This window comes from Sipha flava, unplaced genomic scaffold (assembly GCF_003268045.1).
Source record: "Sipha flava isolate LNK unplaced genomic scaffold, YSA_version1 177_pilon_pilon, whole genome shotgun sequence".
Lineage (NCBI taxonomy): Eukaryota > Metazoa > Arthropoda > Insecta > Hemiptera > Aphididae > Sipha > Sipha flava.
Window position 1 is genome coordinate 1,149,193 of NW_020272091.1, and position 19,017 is coordinate 1,168,209.

The 19,017-nt window shown below is 27.7% G+C and overlaps 1 protein-coding gene across 4 annotated transcripts in view; it reads right to left on the minus strand.

Annotated features, from left to right (window-relative positions):
* Positions 1–419: 419 nt before the first annotated feature.
* LOC112680577 overlaps positions 420–19,017 on the minus strand; it is a 53,164-nt gene continuing 34,566 nt past the window's right edge. For all 4 annotated transcript variants that reach the window (XM_025550726.1, XM_025550725.1, XM_025550724.1 and 1 more), the window contains 2 exons: positions 10,149–10,397; positions 420–2,845 (listed from right to left, as the gene is read on the minus strand). In XM_025550726.1, coding sequence (XP_025406511.1) covers positions 2,192–2,845; positions 10,149–10,397 — 903 coding nt within the window. In that variant the 3' untranslated portion in view covers positions 420–2,191. The remainder of the gene's footprint in view (positions 2,846–10,148; positions 10,398–19,017) is intronic.

The window sequence follows — 19,017 nt, forward strand, 5'->3', positions numbered from 1 at the left end:
ATTTGCATTTAATAATTGCAACCGTTAAAATAAAATGAAATTTCTCTTCGTTCGACTTACTATATTTTGCACACTATTTGAATACACAAAAAAAAGGTACGATTTTACTAACGCATGAATGTATTCACACAATCGTAAAAAAGGACATAAAAAAAACCCCAAATACAAATTTGTAAATAAAATATAGTTTTCGATTTTTCAATGCACATATAATTTAATCCATACATGTATATATATATATATATATATATTATAGCACAGGTTGTTTCAAGTTTTATGTGACAGATAATAAATAAGCAGATATAGGTTATCGTTCAAATTTACCATACACTTCTCAAGCAAAAAAAAAAATTAATGATGAAGTTCATCTAGTTTTAATAATTCACACACTATAATTCAAATTATATCACATACATTTATTGTAAAACACTGTATTAATTATAGATTTTGTCATAAAATCTTGTTAATAAAAATAAATAAATATATTTTATAGAGAAAGTATCAATGTCACATTCGATTTGGAAGACCACGCAGTATATTATATACATGCATAAATATATGATACATGAAAAGCTTGTTTTACACAGATCGTTGTATATTTTAAGACAATTAATTTTGAAAAAAATTACATAATTGGGTCGCAATAAAACGTGTGCCTTGAATATACAACGATTTTTTTTTTTTTTTTTTAACGAATAACCCTGTTCCTTTGATAAATTATCCATGTCAATACAATAAACAATAAAATTATTAATATTATGAAAAATGTAATCGGTACACATCGAGAAACAGTAGTTATAAACATGAAGTATATGTTATATATTGTATAATGTTGGGGATAATTTATCACGGAATAAATGGAATAAAGAGAAACCGTTCGATTAACTATTATACACCACAACCAGATTTCGGGCTGGAGGCCATTTATAAGACAAGATTTTTCAAAATTTGTTGATTTATTAAAAATAATAATATTAAATTGTTTTTTTTTTTTTTAATTTCATCTCCTCAACAGATAATTATTGATGAAGTGACATTTCGCCCATCGCGTTCCGTAGACATAACTAATTTAACTAACACAAAATAACCACAATAACACTGCTCACCACTACCACCACCAACATCGAAGGACATTCAGAATTATATATTTCGTGTGCGGTGAATCGCATTTAAACGCGATGAATAATAATCGTTTCATGACTATATGGTGTAGCGTACGCGCTATTCTTCTTCGCGTCCAGTTATACGTTCAGCATCGCCATAATTATAAGTTCAATAATTATTTATATTATTGTTATTATCACAGGTGTTAGTGTTATTACGTTGTACCGTGAGCAACATGTGCATTTTTGACAGTAGTTGTCCGACGAAAATCCATTATACTCGACGAGCTCACCGACTATTGTACGAGTATTTATGCTCATCGATCACTGTACAATAATATAGATCATTACATGTGATTTTACTTAATTTGTATTTGCTCTAACACACATAATGGATATTTATATATCAAAAACGTCGCTGCAGGTGATTCTCAATCTAAATATATTATTTATTTTAGATGGTTAAATGAATAATTTTTAAGGGTTATGAACGCTGTTTTCGGGCACGATTTGTTCATCAATGGATTCGTGTTCGGAACTACATCGTTTTGGTTAATATGGAACAGTGATGTTGATAATTCATCTAATCGATATTTAGAACAACATTTAACCACGTAATAATACCACGCTTGACCTAGACATGTGAATATCACGCGTGCACGTGAAACATTTGCTGTCTGCGTTGTTGTACAACAACTTGGGGGTACTATAAAGTTAAGGAGGTTTTAGGAGTTGATGGTAACCGTTCTGCTTTCGGAAATGAATACAGCGATCACTGATGGATAAAAACGAACAACCAATTTTTTTTCGGTGAAATAAACTTAAGAGATGTTAAGAGATCGTGTTTCGTCATACACGTCGTCTCGTCGTCAAGACATGTACTAGGTATATCGTTTTTAATGGTAACCCTGATTGAGTGTACACAATTATACATTATACATACATATACACACGCATACACTCACACGCACACACATACATACACACACATACATATACTTTTATGTATATCATACGCATGGTACACAACAATAGACAAATGCAATGTCTTGTAATGTATACAGTGCGTTTGTGAACACGAACTTAACCTAGAACAACGTTTCTTTGGACGCGTCGTAGAGCGCGCGCAGAGACCCTGATAATGCGTTGGCGTTCACGATTGAGTCGGCTATCGGGTTGACGTCGGCTTGGACGACGATCACGTTCTTGCCGCCGCCGCCCACGATGGACGGCGATCGTTGCGGCCTGTGGTTGAAATCGCGAAACGATCTGACCGCGAACGTGTCGGTCCCACTGTCGTCGTCCCCGTCCTCGTCCCCGTCCCCGTCCCGGAACGCAACGACGTCCTTTTTACCGGTGACGGCCGCGGACGACGGCGACGACGATGCGTTGTTGGCCGGTGGCTGATGCGGTGTTGACGGCAGCAGGAGCGACGCGTTCGTGCAGCAGCAGTCGTCGGCGAACACGGACGAGTTGACCGTAGTAGCCGTGGACGCGGCGTCGTCACTGCAGCTGCTACACGACGTCCGGATGGACGCTATGGGCGCCGCAGCAGCCGCCGCGGACGACGAGCGCGACCTTTGGCGGCCGCGGCGGTGTTGCGACGACGACGACGACGACGACAACGACTTCCGGAACCGATCGGACGCGGCCGGCAACAGCTGTTCCGTGTGCTTGGGCACGTCCGAGAAACTCTCCTGGCTACCGCCGCTGGGCGACAAACACGGCGTGGGCTGGATCACCTGTAACGATATTAACGGTTGAAACGCCGAGTTCAATGTGAAAATAATTAGGGTGACGAGATTTTTTTTTGTTACACCGTCTTATATCGTGTCAACCCATGTACACCAGTGTTATCGCTCGAATACCACGGTGTACCTACTTAAATGCCGTTAAATATACCGAAGAACTACATGATACCGTGTTAAAAGGTAATTTACAATACATCACTTATACGGTCACGATATCTCCATGGTATAAAATCCGATATCATGTTGTACCAAGATTTTTTGATGTTACGATTTTCCAGCTAACTTGAAAATTCTAGCAACCCGGAATTAACAAGCCAAAACTAACTAAAATAATGTAAATCAGGGAAATTCTTCAAACTAAATCTGCTGAAATAAAGCTTTTTATTCCCTTTTTTGTTACTATATGATTTAGAATCTAGATTCAATATGAATATTTTATGTCAGTTTATGATCTGGACATGATGCTACCCTATATAACTTATTTTTTTATTTATTTATTTTACGGGCATAGCCTTTTGACAAAATAGTAAACATATATAAACAATCTTATAGAAATATTATTTTACAACAAGCATATTAATAACATATACTTATATAACAAAAGAGAGAAAGTAGTAAAAGTATATTACAAAATAATACAATGGGAATTATCTGAATTAAGTAAGTTGGAAAGCATCGACATTAGCAATTGATAATAGTTGTAAAATAGTTTCGTTGGCTAGATAATTAGAGGTGTATGGAAAAACATAAAAAGAAACGGAGTGTCGAGAAGTACGTTAAGAGATCTTTAAGTTAATTAAACTACGATAGAATAGTGAGTCAACTTTCCCGGTTAATAGTCCATCTAAAAATTTAAGTCCATTGAATTGTCTACTTTTCACAAGAGTCTCAATGTTAAGTACGTTAGAAATAGGGCTATAATCATGTGGCGGATGTTGAATATGGAGAATAAGACCTGCAAAGTTTAGGAATTTACGTTGGACCATTTCAATTTATCGAGAGTAACGGAGGTATGTCGATCCCAAAGAACAGCACCGTACTCTAGAATCGAACGTACGAACGTATAATTTAAAATTTTTAAAGATAAACCAAGTTTAAAATCCTACGTCAGTTTTTTTATACAACCCAGCATTCTGTAGACTGTAAATCATATCATATCGATATGAGGGCCGGGGATAGGCTACTATTAAATTTAAAACTCAATTCAACAGTTTTATGAACGTGTGAGATAATTGTGTTATATAGTTCATATGACCATTTTATAATAGAACGCTTTTTTGTGAATGACATAATGTAATATTTTTAAGGTAAAATAATAATTCTAATGATTGAGACCACTCAACAAAATGATCAAGGTCACTTTGTAATCCATGACAATCTTCAAAAGGATTGATGTGTATAAAAATCTTCATATCATCAGCAAAGCATAGCAACTTGCTGTGATACAGAACCTTAGATGCATTGTTGACAAATAAATAGAATATTATTGGAGATAAATAACCTCCCTGTAGGACACCAAAAGAAGTTAATAAAACATCAGAACATACACCAAATACTTTGACTCAAGCATAGTTATAACTGAGAAACAACTTAAACCATGATAGAAGAGGTTCACCACACCCTGACGCAATAAATATTTTAATTAATATATCGTGATTTAGTGATCGAATGCCTTTTTAAAGTCGGTAAAAATTACCTCTGAGCATTATTTTTGAATGCATTAAAAACGGATAATGTGAAAACAAGGTTACACGTGAGAGTAGAACGCCCTGGACGAAAGCCATGTTGTTTTTCAATAAAAATTCTATTTCATAATTGAAATTTCAGATAGTTGTGACGAGTTTAAATTTATACAAAATGTTTACTACCATACACCGATAACATTTCATTTTTGAAAACTACCATCAATTATAATAATATAATAATTATAATTATAATATTATTATAATATAATAATCATAAAGTATCAAAAACTTTTCAATGGTGTAGCAATATTAAACATTTTAAAATAAAATAGCATTGATGCTTTTCTAAAAGTACAAGAAATACAGTTCGATAATAATTAACTCGAAAAATTGATAATCTAATTGGAATTATATGTATTGGTTTTTAATTAAATTTGTTTTATATACAATTATATTGTAGTTTAAATTATATAATATAAAATAATAACTTAAATTAAAAAAAAAAAATTGTGTGAATGGTGTCACGTTTGGCTGGATCCTTCTATCAAAACCTGTGTGTATATATACACACAGGTTTTGATAGAAACTATAGTAAATAATTTATATATTATGCCCTAAGCTTGTATTCTGTGTGGAATAAATAAAACAAATGTTTTATATTTTTCACAATTTTACTAAAGATTAAAAAAATTGTTATATATTTTTTCCTGAACTAATTGATGATTAAATATAGTATGAATACTCGTATTTATCAGTAGAAACATAAAATTAAATAAATATGTATACTTATTTATAACCCGTTCCTAGCGTTAACGTTAGCTGAATCCGCACTTGTCGAGAAGTGCAATGGTTTCCACCGATATACTAAATACGAGTAATAACAAACTAATCACAAGAAATCTTTTTAGATTCTAGTCATAGTCATTTCATGAACACATGGGTTTACAAATTTTAAATATCTTTTGCTCTAATTTCTCTAACTTCTCCATTCTCGTCTAATGCACATTCACTTCCCTCTTCAACGCTAAAAGTGTGCAGGAAATCAAATATATTTATTATTGTACTCAGTGACTTCCGAAAATATAGTATTATAATACTTCAGAGTGTATGAATTTAGGTTACCATTCTTTAAACTAAGTTTTCTGTTAGAAAGACTCACTGGATAAACACAATGTTCATAATATCTATAATATAGTTAGAGTTATAGATTCTATATTATATAAATTATTATATATAAAGCTTGGGATACATGTACGTATAAATATAATTGTAATATTACGTATGGAATTTAATAACGTACATAGTGTAATCCCGAGAATTTGACTGTTATGGGAGCGGGAAACTAGAATTTATTATTTATAATTACAATTTCAGTTACAGATCATAATTATTTCATTAATATTTAATTATTTTAATTATGAAATAATTTAAAATAAACGTGGTTGTGTGCTTATTATATAATCACGTTTTAGAAATTATTATTGGTTTTTCAGGATTCTTAATATGTGCGCGTGTGTTTGATATTTTACTTATATTCCTTATATATGTATAACTTTAAAACAGTTTCAATAATTATAAACGTCAGATCACTGAAAACTTTGGACAATAATACACGCAGATATTAAAGTAGATTCTGTTCTACGTAATATATAAAATTATGAAAATTTTTATTTTTTGTCAACATTACACACACACAAGTTCAAACACATTTATTTGATGAAATATATTTTTTTTACCACCAATATCAATCAATTATTTCTAGTTAAATTTGTCATTTTGTGTCCTGTGTTCAAGAAGCATATAACCGCATATAATTCACATAGTAACGTATATATTCGAAGTTTATTTATATATACAATAGTAAAATAACAATAGTAATAACAATAATAATAATAATGTTTTATTTTTATTATGAATTGCTTTATACTTACATAACCGTTCCCAAACAGTTAAATTTTCATTCCATGTTTCAAATGTTTTTTTACGTATCGTCAAGTGTTCCTCAAGGTTCACATTTAGGGCTTTTGTTTTTTTTAGTTTTTATTAATGATTTACCCCAGGTATTTAATAATTATTACTTTTTGCAGATGCTGCTAAATCATTTTGTTCAGTTCAATTATTATTGGACTCTGAGATACTACAGGATTATAAACAAATGTTATGCTAGGAGCAAAAATAACTGTCTTGAATCAAACATTGACAATTGAAAAATTGTTTAATTTATTCGCTCCAAAAATCCAATTAATTATATTTAATTATAAGCTTAATAATAATAAATTAAGCAGAGTATCATTAATTAAAGACATAGGTATACATTTTGATTCAGACCTTTCATTTATGTCCCATCATAAAATAATTTTGAATAAATCTTAAAGAATATTAGGCTTTATTATTAATTAATTGTTATTAATAGGAGTCAAAATGTTAAACAAATATCTAGCTAAATAACATTATATTGTTCACTCAAGTAATCTACTTTAGAATTTGGATCCATAATTTGGTCTCAGAATTTGTTTACATATTAAAAAGATCTTGAATAAGTCCAATATAAATTATTAAAAAGAATTGCTTTTGTTATTAATACAACTATATCTAGTAATACTTATAATAGCTTTGAATTATCAATGGGTTTAGATTCGATAAAACTAAAAAGACAGCACTCTTGTATTTTAATTATGTGTGATCTATTAAATGGTTTTTATTGATTTTCCACATATATTATCTTAATTAGGAATCAAGGTTCCCACATATTTCTTCAAAATAAATGATTTATTTGTCATTCCTTTTTATCGAAAAAGTTAAGGTGCAGACTCTTTTTTTCAACGTGCCTTATTATTAGCTAATAAAATATCCATATATACAGAGATTTTTGATTCTATTCTTGAAATTTAAGTCTAATGTAATTTTAATATTAAGAATCATACTTGATGTATAAATTATTTAAAATATTAACAATATGCTTTATTTTAATATACTTTGTTAAATTAATATTTTTATGTAATCATATCCTAGTCACATTTGTCCGTTTATATATATTTTTCGGTTGTATTTGTACCATCTTTAATGAGTCCTAAGCCCGTTAAATTATTATAAATTAATTAATTTATAAATAAATAATTATAAAAATAATGATATATTGTCTATCAATGTGGGTATATTTCAACTTGAACGGTCCCTCCCTGAACAATGTAGATTGATGGGGATTGGGGAATAGTAGTGGCTGGTATTGATCTTCCATTTCGATGTTTACACAATGTGTAAGAGTATTTAATGTGTATATTTATATTTTATTTTTTGAACGGACTTTATTGTAATACATTTTCTATGTCATTCATCTACGAGTATATACCCCTATATACGATTAAACTACATAACCTAACTTGTATATACTAAATAGTATTTTATAAAATATATTTTTTATTAGATACTTCAAACAAGAATTCTTCTTTCCTATTTTGTCGTATTTATTATCCCATCTTAAAAAAAAAATTACTTAATATGCCACTGAATAATTCACGACATATTTTTATATACGAACCGTTTGTTTTACGACTTTCGGCGGTTAACCCAAAACGAACAAGCATACAATCCGTTGTAGGATGTTAGCTGTAAACATGTTTAAATTATAAGCAAACACCATTATACTTTGTTAGTATTTTAATTGCTATATTGTAAACGCTATAGGTTTTATCTGTTTGATATTTTATTTTTGATGATTTATTGTCAACAATTAATTATTAAAATAAAACAAATACATAAGTATTCTGCAGTTGAAAAATATAGTTGGTATGGTTTAGTAGATACGATGACTTTATGTGTCAAGAATAGTAAGTTATTTTATTTCAATAAATTGTTAAAATTATGAGTAATTAATTATAAGACATAATTATAATACATCAAAGTAGTTTAGATTTTTGTTTAATAAAAAATGCATTGATCATAAACGTGAAGGTTACTTTTTATTTCTTTATTTAACTAAAAATTATTTTAACTAAATCATTTAAGAAGAAAAAATTAAAAATATTTTTTCGAGCTCCCATATTTAGTAAATACAGAACATAAAATAAAGTATAATTATATGTAACATTTAATTTTAAATTTAAACATTTAAGCATCCGATTTAAAAACTATTAAAATATATTTTTAAAAGATTATTGTTCCATATTTTTAATTTATTGAATAAAATGATTAATTCAAATCCAAGTAGCTATTGTTCAGGTAAGTTAATTTTCTTTAAGTATTAGTTCATTTAAAAATGTATTAACATCACTTTGTGTGTATTAATACACAATATTAAATATCCCCAACTTTGCTTTACATTGAATTAATTATCTTAACTCTAAAACATTGTCATTAAAATATTCACTACAAACCTAAATTTGACATTATCTTATTGGTTTCTGTTGATGACAAGCAAATTGTTGGATTTTTATCTCGCCTCGTAATATTTTTTTATTTTCCACAAAGTAAGTATTTTTCTTTTTAAACTTTAATTTTTTATTCATAATAATATAATTACAAATATTGATAATCGTATAAAATTAGGATTTAAATCCACCTACTATACGCCAACTCAAGCATGGAACACGACCTTCTGTAGTAATTTAATCACGTATTTATTTGTAAGTATGAAAACATAAACATACTATATTTTCGCTAGTTTTATAACTATACTTCATATTTTGTTAAACGCTATAACTTTATCATTATATATATATATAATATTATACTTATTTTTGTTATCTATTTTTTCGAACGCTAAAAATATCAAATTCGTTTAACAATAAGTTTAGATAACTTTCTTAGGGGAATTTTATAAATAAAATAATATAAATTAAATGAATAAAAAAAAAAAAAAGATTCAAATACTTAATATACGTTTTAATTATTTAATTGAACTAACCGGTAAAACATAAATAACGTGTAACGCGCCTACATGTTGCAACTTGTATTTCTATATCATAATATTAGTTGACTGTGGTCCATGGACTTTACGGCAATATGCCAATATAATAATTTATAATAAATATAGTGGCATTTAATTGATTATGATTTATTTATTTCAATGATTATGATTTACATTTTAATCTTAAATATAGTGGCATTTAATTGATTATGATTTACATTTTAATCATAATTACATCATAGAAAAATAAAAGAATGAAAGATAACCATTCAAAATAAATTACCTAATTATTATAATTTTTATAGTGCATGATGAAATCAAGTTAAATATCATATCATAATATTGTATAGTTGTTGCGCTATTAAACTTTACACAAGTTATGATGCATCACATCGGTAGTCGGTACTAATTTGTATTGTATAATATGGAAAATATTTTTAGTGTTTTGTTTTCACAATATATTGGGAAAATGTTTTCACAACAAAAAGTGATTATTCAAGAGTTAAGTTACTTTTAGCTATGAATAAATACTTGTTTGCGTGTTATCTCACAGAATCTGAAATTCCAAATACCACATGGTATAATAAGTATGGAATTTATAGAATTTGATACAGCTACAAATTTATATAAAAAAAACCCCTTAATTTGGTATAAAGAATACGTCATAACTTTACTTGTTTTGGAAATAAATTTATATACTAACTTGTATATCAATAGGATAGTAGAACTCCCAAGGTGGGTCTCCTGCGGGTGGTGGGTGGTTTAATGGAGATGGTGGGTGTCCAACAATCAACGATGATCCTCTAGCTTCCAAGTAACTTGTATCGTTGCTACTGACAGTTATAGCACTATTCCCTCTTGGAATCCACTTTTTGTCACCAGGTACTTCTAGCCATTTAGCTACATGGTAGTTATTATTTCCAGGCACTTCCTCAATATCATCGTTTTCGTCCTAAATTTACATCCACAAGGTTAAAGTATAAAAAAAAATAAAATAAAAAAATATGAAAAAATCATTTTATGATTACAATTACAAAAATGTCTTGTCCTTATTTTAACAATACCTTGTAAAACTCTATACATCTAATTTTTAAATATTTGAAGTTTATAAAAGTATTTTATTTTAATACTATAAAATCTTGATACATCCATAAATGTGGAATATATAAAATATTTCACAAGAATTAATTTCAATTCGAGTTGTTGAGAGTTCCAATTCATCGAGATTCTACTTTATTTTATTTACATTGAACAAATATAAATCTGAAAGGATTTGAAGCAGTAAAATATATCGCATCCACTCAAATTTTAGGTGCAATAAATTTTAAATGTTTACCGTCAAACAAATTTTTTTATTTTTATCCTATTCATACATACCTATACATTTATTAATTTATTTCGATTCTCAGAAAAAACTATTTTTTTTATAAGGGTTTTATGGTATGTTCGATTAACAAATGTTTGAATTCATATAAAAAGTTCAAATAATATATCATTATGAATATAATAATACTTATACATTTTAAATAATTATGAGTTTTATGATGATGTGTATCACAAGAGTCCACTTTTAAATTGAGTCATAATCCGTATTTCATCTTAAAGGTACGTCGTACGCATATAATTTGAATGTAAGCTCCCGTGAGCGCGAACCAACGCACCAATCGATAAATATTACAAATATTATAATGACCAAATTTCTATATCATAAACCAGGGAGAACTTTCATATTTTTAATAATATTATCACAAATATATTCCAAATAATAACTTATTTATACTTATACTTTATAATTTATAGTTATATTGCAATTGTTCCTGCTTAAATATATACAGTGGCGTATTTTGGATAATTTTTCGGGGGGTGTCTAACATTTAATGAACTTCACAAACGAAAATTTTAGAATTGTTTACTGATATAAAGAAACATCGAACTAACTTTTTTTAAATTACTAGGAATAAATAAGTAATTTATAATTTAAGACTTAGATGCATGGTATAATAGACATGTTGGAGGTTATTACTTAATAATGATCACTAAGATTTATTCTAAAAATGATCTCTTATACTATTATACACATACAAAGATATTAAAATATATTGTAATTGGTATTACAATAAATTATAGTATTATTATTATTTTTATTTATAATAAAAGATCTAATAGCCTCTTCTTTAAACTAAGTTCGTCAATTACTTCATTTACATCAATTCAAACTTCTCTATAGATAGCTAAGCTCTAGCATAGCTAAACCATTTAACCATCCCTATATAAAAAAAAAGATAAATTAACCAATGCTGATTTACTTGTGAAATTATGTTTCGCAAGTATGTTTTTATTCTTTTCAAATTTGAAAACAACCTCTAACTAGATGCAGTTGATACTGTAGTTGATTCTTAAATAACAATTTTGTAGAGTTATTTATAAGTAACTCAGAGAAAAAAAATTGCAATAGGTTGAGTTTTAAACGAATAAAAGAAATATGTGATTATAATACATAAAATAGCATATTATCACCATATTATGAATAGGAAGGGACAGAGCTCTCAGTTTGAGCTAACGTGGTTTGATATTAATCATTACGTAAATATACTTATTAATTTATTTTATTGTCATAATATTGGCTTAGTTATATTTTTTTATTTACTTTGTTGTAGCATTTACTTTATGATTAAATTAAAGTATTATAAAATAAACGTTAAAATCAATATAATATAAGGCTTTTTTTTTTTTTTTTTTTTTAAAGTAGGGGATGTCTAGGTATGGAAGACATCATCCCAAAAAAAAAAAAATACGTCATTGAATATATACCTACAAGTATCATAAAAGTTATTTAGAAAATACGAATTATACATAGTAAATGCAGTTTTGATTGATTTAAAATAAATATTTGGTGATTTACTTCACAATTTATAAGAATTGTGGTTATTTAAAATAATAGTTTTTCACCCAAAAATTATACTTTTCTGATAAATTTCATAATTACAAAACAATTAATATAGCAATAGAACTTGAAATAAACTTAAAATTAACTAGAACATATTTTAATTACTGAATTCTCACTTTTGCCTGTACATAGTGATCAATTAAACATAAGGTACCTATTCATAATGTAATTACATAGATGAAAAATGTCTTAAGTTTTAATGAATCATTCCGTTAAAAAAAGTATAACACCATCCTTAGTTGTAACGTCATGTGGCATTATTTTTATACGTACAAGATTTTTACAATACAGTAAAACAGTTTTTGTATTCCAAAATTGTTGAGATTTTTCATACAACGCTATGAATTGGTGAGGTTTCGTGAATCGCGTTCAAAATTAATTTTTATTATAAATTGAAACTCCGTTATTTTTTATCATATTGCAGGTGTCTGAAAACCCGAATTATAATATTAAATGCCTCTGTGATTGTATAAGTAAAAATGTTTATATAAATAATATGCAATTATACATTATATACGAGTAATGTAATACTTAAATACCAAATATAAAGGAATACCTATAAAAATAATTATGAAGTAATTTCTAAAGAGAACATGTATCGTTACACCGTCGTGGCCAGTACTGGTATTCACTATTGAAGATAAAATATATAAATAAAATAAAATTACAATAAACGTAATTATAAACGAGTAATTTACAATTGTTCAATAATTGTAATAATAGATTGGTTAGGCATTTTGAATTTAAAACTATTTCGTTAACTACGTTCATCATAACTAGAGCTCGGATTTATATGCATTTAAAAAGTGTCAAATATGATGTAAATATGCAAAGAAAAAGTGGCTAAATATGCAATTATATGCATTATGTTACACTTTATAAAATGTGATTTTTTTTTTTTTTGAAAACCACACTTTTATACCAAATAAAATTCTAATTATTTTATCAAAAACAAAAAAAAAAATGATAATATCCACTGATTTATATTTCAAATCATTTAAATCAATCTAAAACATTTAGGAAATTAAAAAACGAGAATACAAATAAAAAAAAAAACTAAAAATAAATATTTTAGACCATTTGAAGTTACATACTGTCAAAAAATTAATAGAAGACTTAAAAAAAATACAAATCTTTTAAAATAATATTTTTGAAACTTAATACCTATCATGTCAATTCGTGCTCTATTCGATGAGATTACAAAATTTAGTATAAATTAAAATAGTTAATTTATTAAAAACCTATTAAATATGTATGTTATATGCATTTTTGAATCAACATGCAATAACCTTCGAAATATGCAAAATATGAAATATAAAATTGGGTGTTTAAATTCGGTGTGATATGAATCGTGGACATTTCAAACCTCCATAGACGTGCTACACTTAGTACAAACCAGTAGCGTAGCCAGGATTTTTAAATGGGGGGGCTAACCACTTTTTTTGGATAAGTAAGGTAAGAGAGGATATGAGAATTCACCCTTAACCCCCCCCCACCATCTACTACCAAGTTTCTAAACGTAATTCAAGCATTTTAGTATAGTTTTAAAAATATTTATTAATATATAATTTATAATAATAATAATAATTTTGGTTTCAGTGTTCAGTCACTTGCTCCACTCTAACAGCTGCATTCTCTTAGGCGAATTTCTGGCAAATTCAGTTATTATTTCATTTTCATCAAATTGCTCTTTTTTATTTATATTAGCCATAGCTAACCCATTCAGTCTGTTTTCCGACATGGTGCTTCTTAAAAAAAATTTTAAGCGATTAAATGCTGAAAACGTTCTTTCCGGAGTGAAAGAGGTAACTGGTAACGTGGCGAATAATTGTAAAAGTATTTTAATGTTAGGTTGAAGATTAGTGCGATGAGAGAGTGAATCAAGAACAGAATTCGGTTTTGGAATAGTATTTTGACTCCATTGTTGCCTCCATATGAATAGGTCAGCTCTGATTGTAGATGAGGTATTATCATCATTGGACATATATTTTAGCAGCTTTTATAATATTTTTATCGTCATACATATTTAAATTGGTCTGAATAAGTCCTTCAAGTGGCATAACATCAATAAGCCTTTGATTAAAACAAGCATTGATTCTATTAAATAGTCAAGATACATTGTACATATAAACACGGCCCATGGGGGAGGCTATAGCCCCCTTAGCCCCCCTTGGCTACGCCACTGGTACAAACATGCAAATGCATATAAATCCGAGCTCTAATCATAACACATCAAATAGGTAGATTATTGTTTATCTGGAAATCCTGAGATAAAATGTTTGTGTTTCAAAAAAATACTCGGGCCACAATTTACATATTCACAAAATATTAATATTGGGTCACACTTAGCATAGCATCGAGAGATCGAAACTTTTTATTACACAACACATCTACTCCAACTGTAGTTTTTTCTCATCTAAAGATTTTACCCTATATCGATTACGGTGATTATCAAACCCGCACACTTACCGTTCATTACTGCACATTTTACATCGTTCAATACCGCATATATTTATTCTATTGTTAAAAAGGGAAGTTTGAAAGGTCGGTAGTTCAAAACCGCACACATTTGGTTAACAGTTCCTTCTCTTTGCACACTTTGCATATACAGTTTACGTTGCCGGTTCGTATGAGTCCCACACAAAATCTTTTTTTTATTCTGAGACCTACTTGGGGGATATTTTCGTTTTTAACTGTCCGAGCAAGCAAGTGATCCCGCTCAGTCTCGAGGTGCACTCATGTTATTTTAAATAAATGTATACGTAATTTATATATATATATATAAATTTGTGCGTTATTGAATGGTTTACTTGGCGAAAATATGTAGGATTTAAAAGATATAATAAGATAAGATATAAAAGTGTGCGGTTATGAACGACGCCCATCGATTGATATCACATGATTGCTTAATTGTTTTTATCGATACTCATAGTACTTTACGCTAATGATTCTAAAGCATTTGTGATTTTATGTCGCTATTGGTGAACTCTATTTTTAGTATATATTTGTGTATTCAAGTATATGAGGGATATTTATTAAGAATCTATTTTAGTTGATTTTTTTTGCTATTGTTTTCCTAATACTTCATTTATCAGTTTTTACTACTTTTATATAAACAATTTTATCCTGAGTGGCTGAGTTTAAAAAAATCAACAAAAAAAGAAAAAAGAAAAAAAAAGATCACATCTGAGATCATTAATTTCAAATATGTAGACATTGATATTAAGAGCAATTGAAAAAAAATAAAGTAATTCCAAGATCCTTTATGTACTAAATATTCTACGTACTTGTCTTGTTTGATTTGGTCGATATAGGTTTTATTTTTTGCAGTCTAGTCAAGTGAAAATGTTTTTTTAAATAAAGAACACTTAATCATAAATTATTTAGAGTACATATTACATTTTATTTTTCTTATAAATTGAAATAGTCTATGAGATCACCTAATATTTTATAACAAATGAGTAACTGTCTATACTCTACCTCTAGAATATTTATCAAACTAAATTTACTATATACTAAGTACTTTTATTAAATTGATAATCTTAACAATTTAGTAGATGTAATTACTTGTAATCTTTTGTCAGTCTTACGCCTAACGTTACTTTGCGCTTAATTATATCATTTTTTTAATTCAAGTTTCCAGTTTATTGATCAATAAATTGAAAAAAAAATATTAGGCAAGTAAGAAATGTTGATTCTCGATGATTGAATTACATTATAAATGTGGTACTGTAAACATATTATAAAATAATTAAGAATATTATATTTTTGAATGTTCATCGTATTGAGCAATAAATTAAAAAAAAAAAACGATAATTCCATGATTTTATTTAGATGTATTTTTAATAATGATATACGCGGAATTTATATTACTAAATTTACTATTATATTAATCCCTTACAGATATTAATTGTATTAGCTAGAGCCGCATTCACATGACGACAGTTTTTTTCATGAACCAATTTTAAATTCTACGAAATGTTAGGCCTATTTCACTCACAACGGTTTTGTTTGTATGGTTAAAATCTGTACGATTTTTTTCAAAACAGACTTCTAATTTATTTAAATTTTATGAATTTTCTTTTTGAGTCGTTTACGTTTGGTTATATTTTACTTTTAAACTTTTAACTCGACTGACTTTCGACATGAAAAGAGAATGCACCGTTGCCATGTGGCTTTTGCATCGTCGTTTACAATTACATAGAAAATGATGTAATAATCGTATTTACTGGATAAACCCAATTAATGTATTCATAATTCTTTCCAAGCATTTTTGGTTCCATTTCAATCTTTTTAAAGATCTCGAGACATCCCATAAGATAAGTCTGAATTCCACAGCAGAGATTAACATATCTGTGTCAATATTCATGCCTTCTTATTACAGAAAGCGACAACGAGCAGCTATAACAATGGACGGTAGACGAAAAAACTGTCTTTCATGACGTATGATGTAAGCGTGTACTAATTTACGTAAGTCACTGATAAGACGGCAACGGCATGAAGCCGTACTTTTTAATCGTTGACACGGATTTATTACGGTTACCGTACGGAAAATATTCGTTCACCATTCCGTGTGAAAGCTGCAATTATTTGTATGTGTTTACTGCCAATTAAAATCCGTACGGGCGAAACCATCGTGTATGAAACGGACCTTTGTTTTTAACATTTACACTAAAGACGTATATATTATGGTACTTATTGTTATGACACAAAAATATTGATAAAAACAGAAATCTATCAAAGTTGTTCTAACTGTAAAATTGGAACTATTCAAACAATGCACACAGTTTTTTTTAATAATTTCAAATTAAAGTGTCAATTTGTAATCATTATTTGTATCAATATGTTCTGTTTGATTAATTCTATATTTAATATATTAAAAATTATTTCATTACGTCAAAAGTTAAAATCATTATTAATATTAATATATAATAAGTATATATTTATTTAATTATTTGTTTAAAATACAATTATTTATATTATATAAATTATCTCCCATCATTAGGCATTTGTATACCTGTCTCGCGTTTCTTCATTGCATTTTTGCTTAAAAATTATGTATCTAATTATAATTGATAATTTTATTATAAATAACATCTAGAATAAAATTATAATTTACATTTTAAATTAATATTGTATATATTTAAAATATTTTATTAATATATTTATACTTAGTATATTGAATGCCTAAGCAAAATAAAACATATTTTTCTTGTAAAGACATTTTATGTGTAAAACAATAAATAATTATTGTTTAAAATATTAAAAATAATTAATTTAGAAATTAATTGAATAATATCTTCTTGTAATCAATTGCTTATTTCATCAAAACTTATAGGTAAACAGAATATAATGCTTAAAATGTACCATGAAATTGATTATTTTAATTATATGTATATAAATTCCTATGAATACTATTTCAAATAAAAATGTATTTATTAAATATTAAGATTAAAAATATTTTATCTAATTATCTTAATTAAAAAGAACGCTGATATAAATAATAATTGAATGAATGGTTCCAATTTATCTGTCAGAACATCTACCAATAAATTTCGGTTTTTTATTAACATTTTTGTGTTCTGACAGAAACTATCATAAAATGTACGTCATGAGTGTGAGTTTTCGTGACATATTGTTTATTCAATTTAAAATTGATTCGTGAAATAACTAGGATCGTGTAAAAATGACTTTATATTTTCAATCTATACATTCGAACCTGCTGTCCAAACCCGTAAAATAATTATCACAAAATTTGTGTTGCGGAAATTAAATAAGTGTACGGAAAAAATATAAAGAGTCGTTCATACGTAGACAGTTAACGGCCATACAGTTATTTCGTTATAAAAATGTCTTCGTGTGAATCAAGCTTATGATTAATAAGTTTAAAGAGAAAATTAAATAATATTTATACAAGGGGTAATCAATAATTAAATCGCTATATCCGTTCAATAACAATCAAATTAATAACAAAAAATGCATTCTATTGATTATAAATTATTGTATAAGTATCAATATCGTTTTTTTATCAATGTGGAAAATATTTATATATATTTATTAAATATGGTCATGGGCAATAAAAAATAATTTATATGGAAATAACTTTCAAATTTAAACTTTGAAAAAGTACAAGTGTGAAGTATATTTGCATTATAGTTATCTTTTTGTGAAAACATAATTAAATTATTAATAACGCCGAATTCCGAGTAGGAGTTAAGATAAAAATATCTTAACATGTTAATATTTTAATGCACGGATACATAATGACTAGAATATAAATAATTATGTTAGGGTGATAGATGAGACAAGGCTTATTATACATAGGTATAGAATTAATAACACATAATTGTTACAAGAAGGGGGATGGTAAGAGCGTGCACGCGGCTCTCACTGCATAGCAATATTTCTTAACCAGAATATATTGCTAACCAATCTTGGTTACAACACATTTGGTCATTTTATCCCAAATTGCGACACGTTTAGGCACTCTATAACTTTAAAAAGATACCACGTTTGGGTACTAAAATGTAAAATGTATATACCTTTGTTTAAAAAGTATATAAAATATACATGCATGCATAATATATATATATATATATATATATATATATATATATATATATAT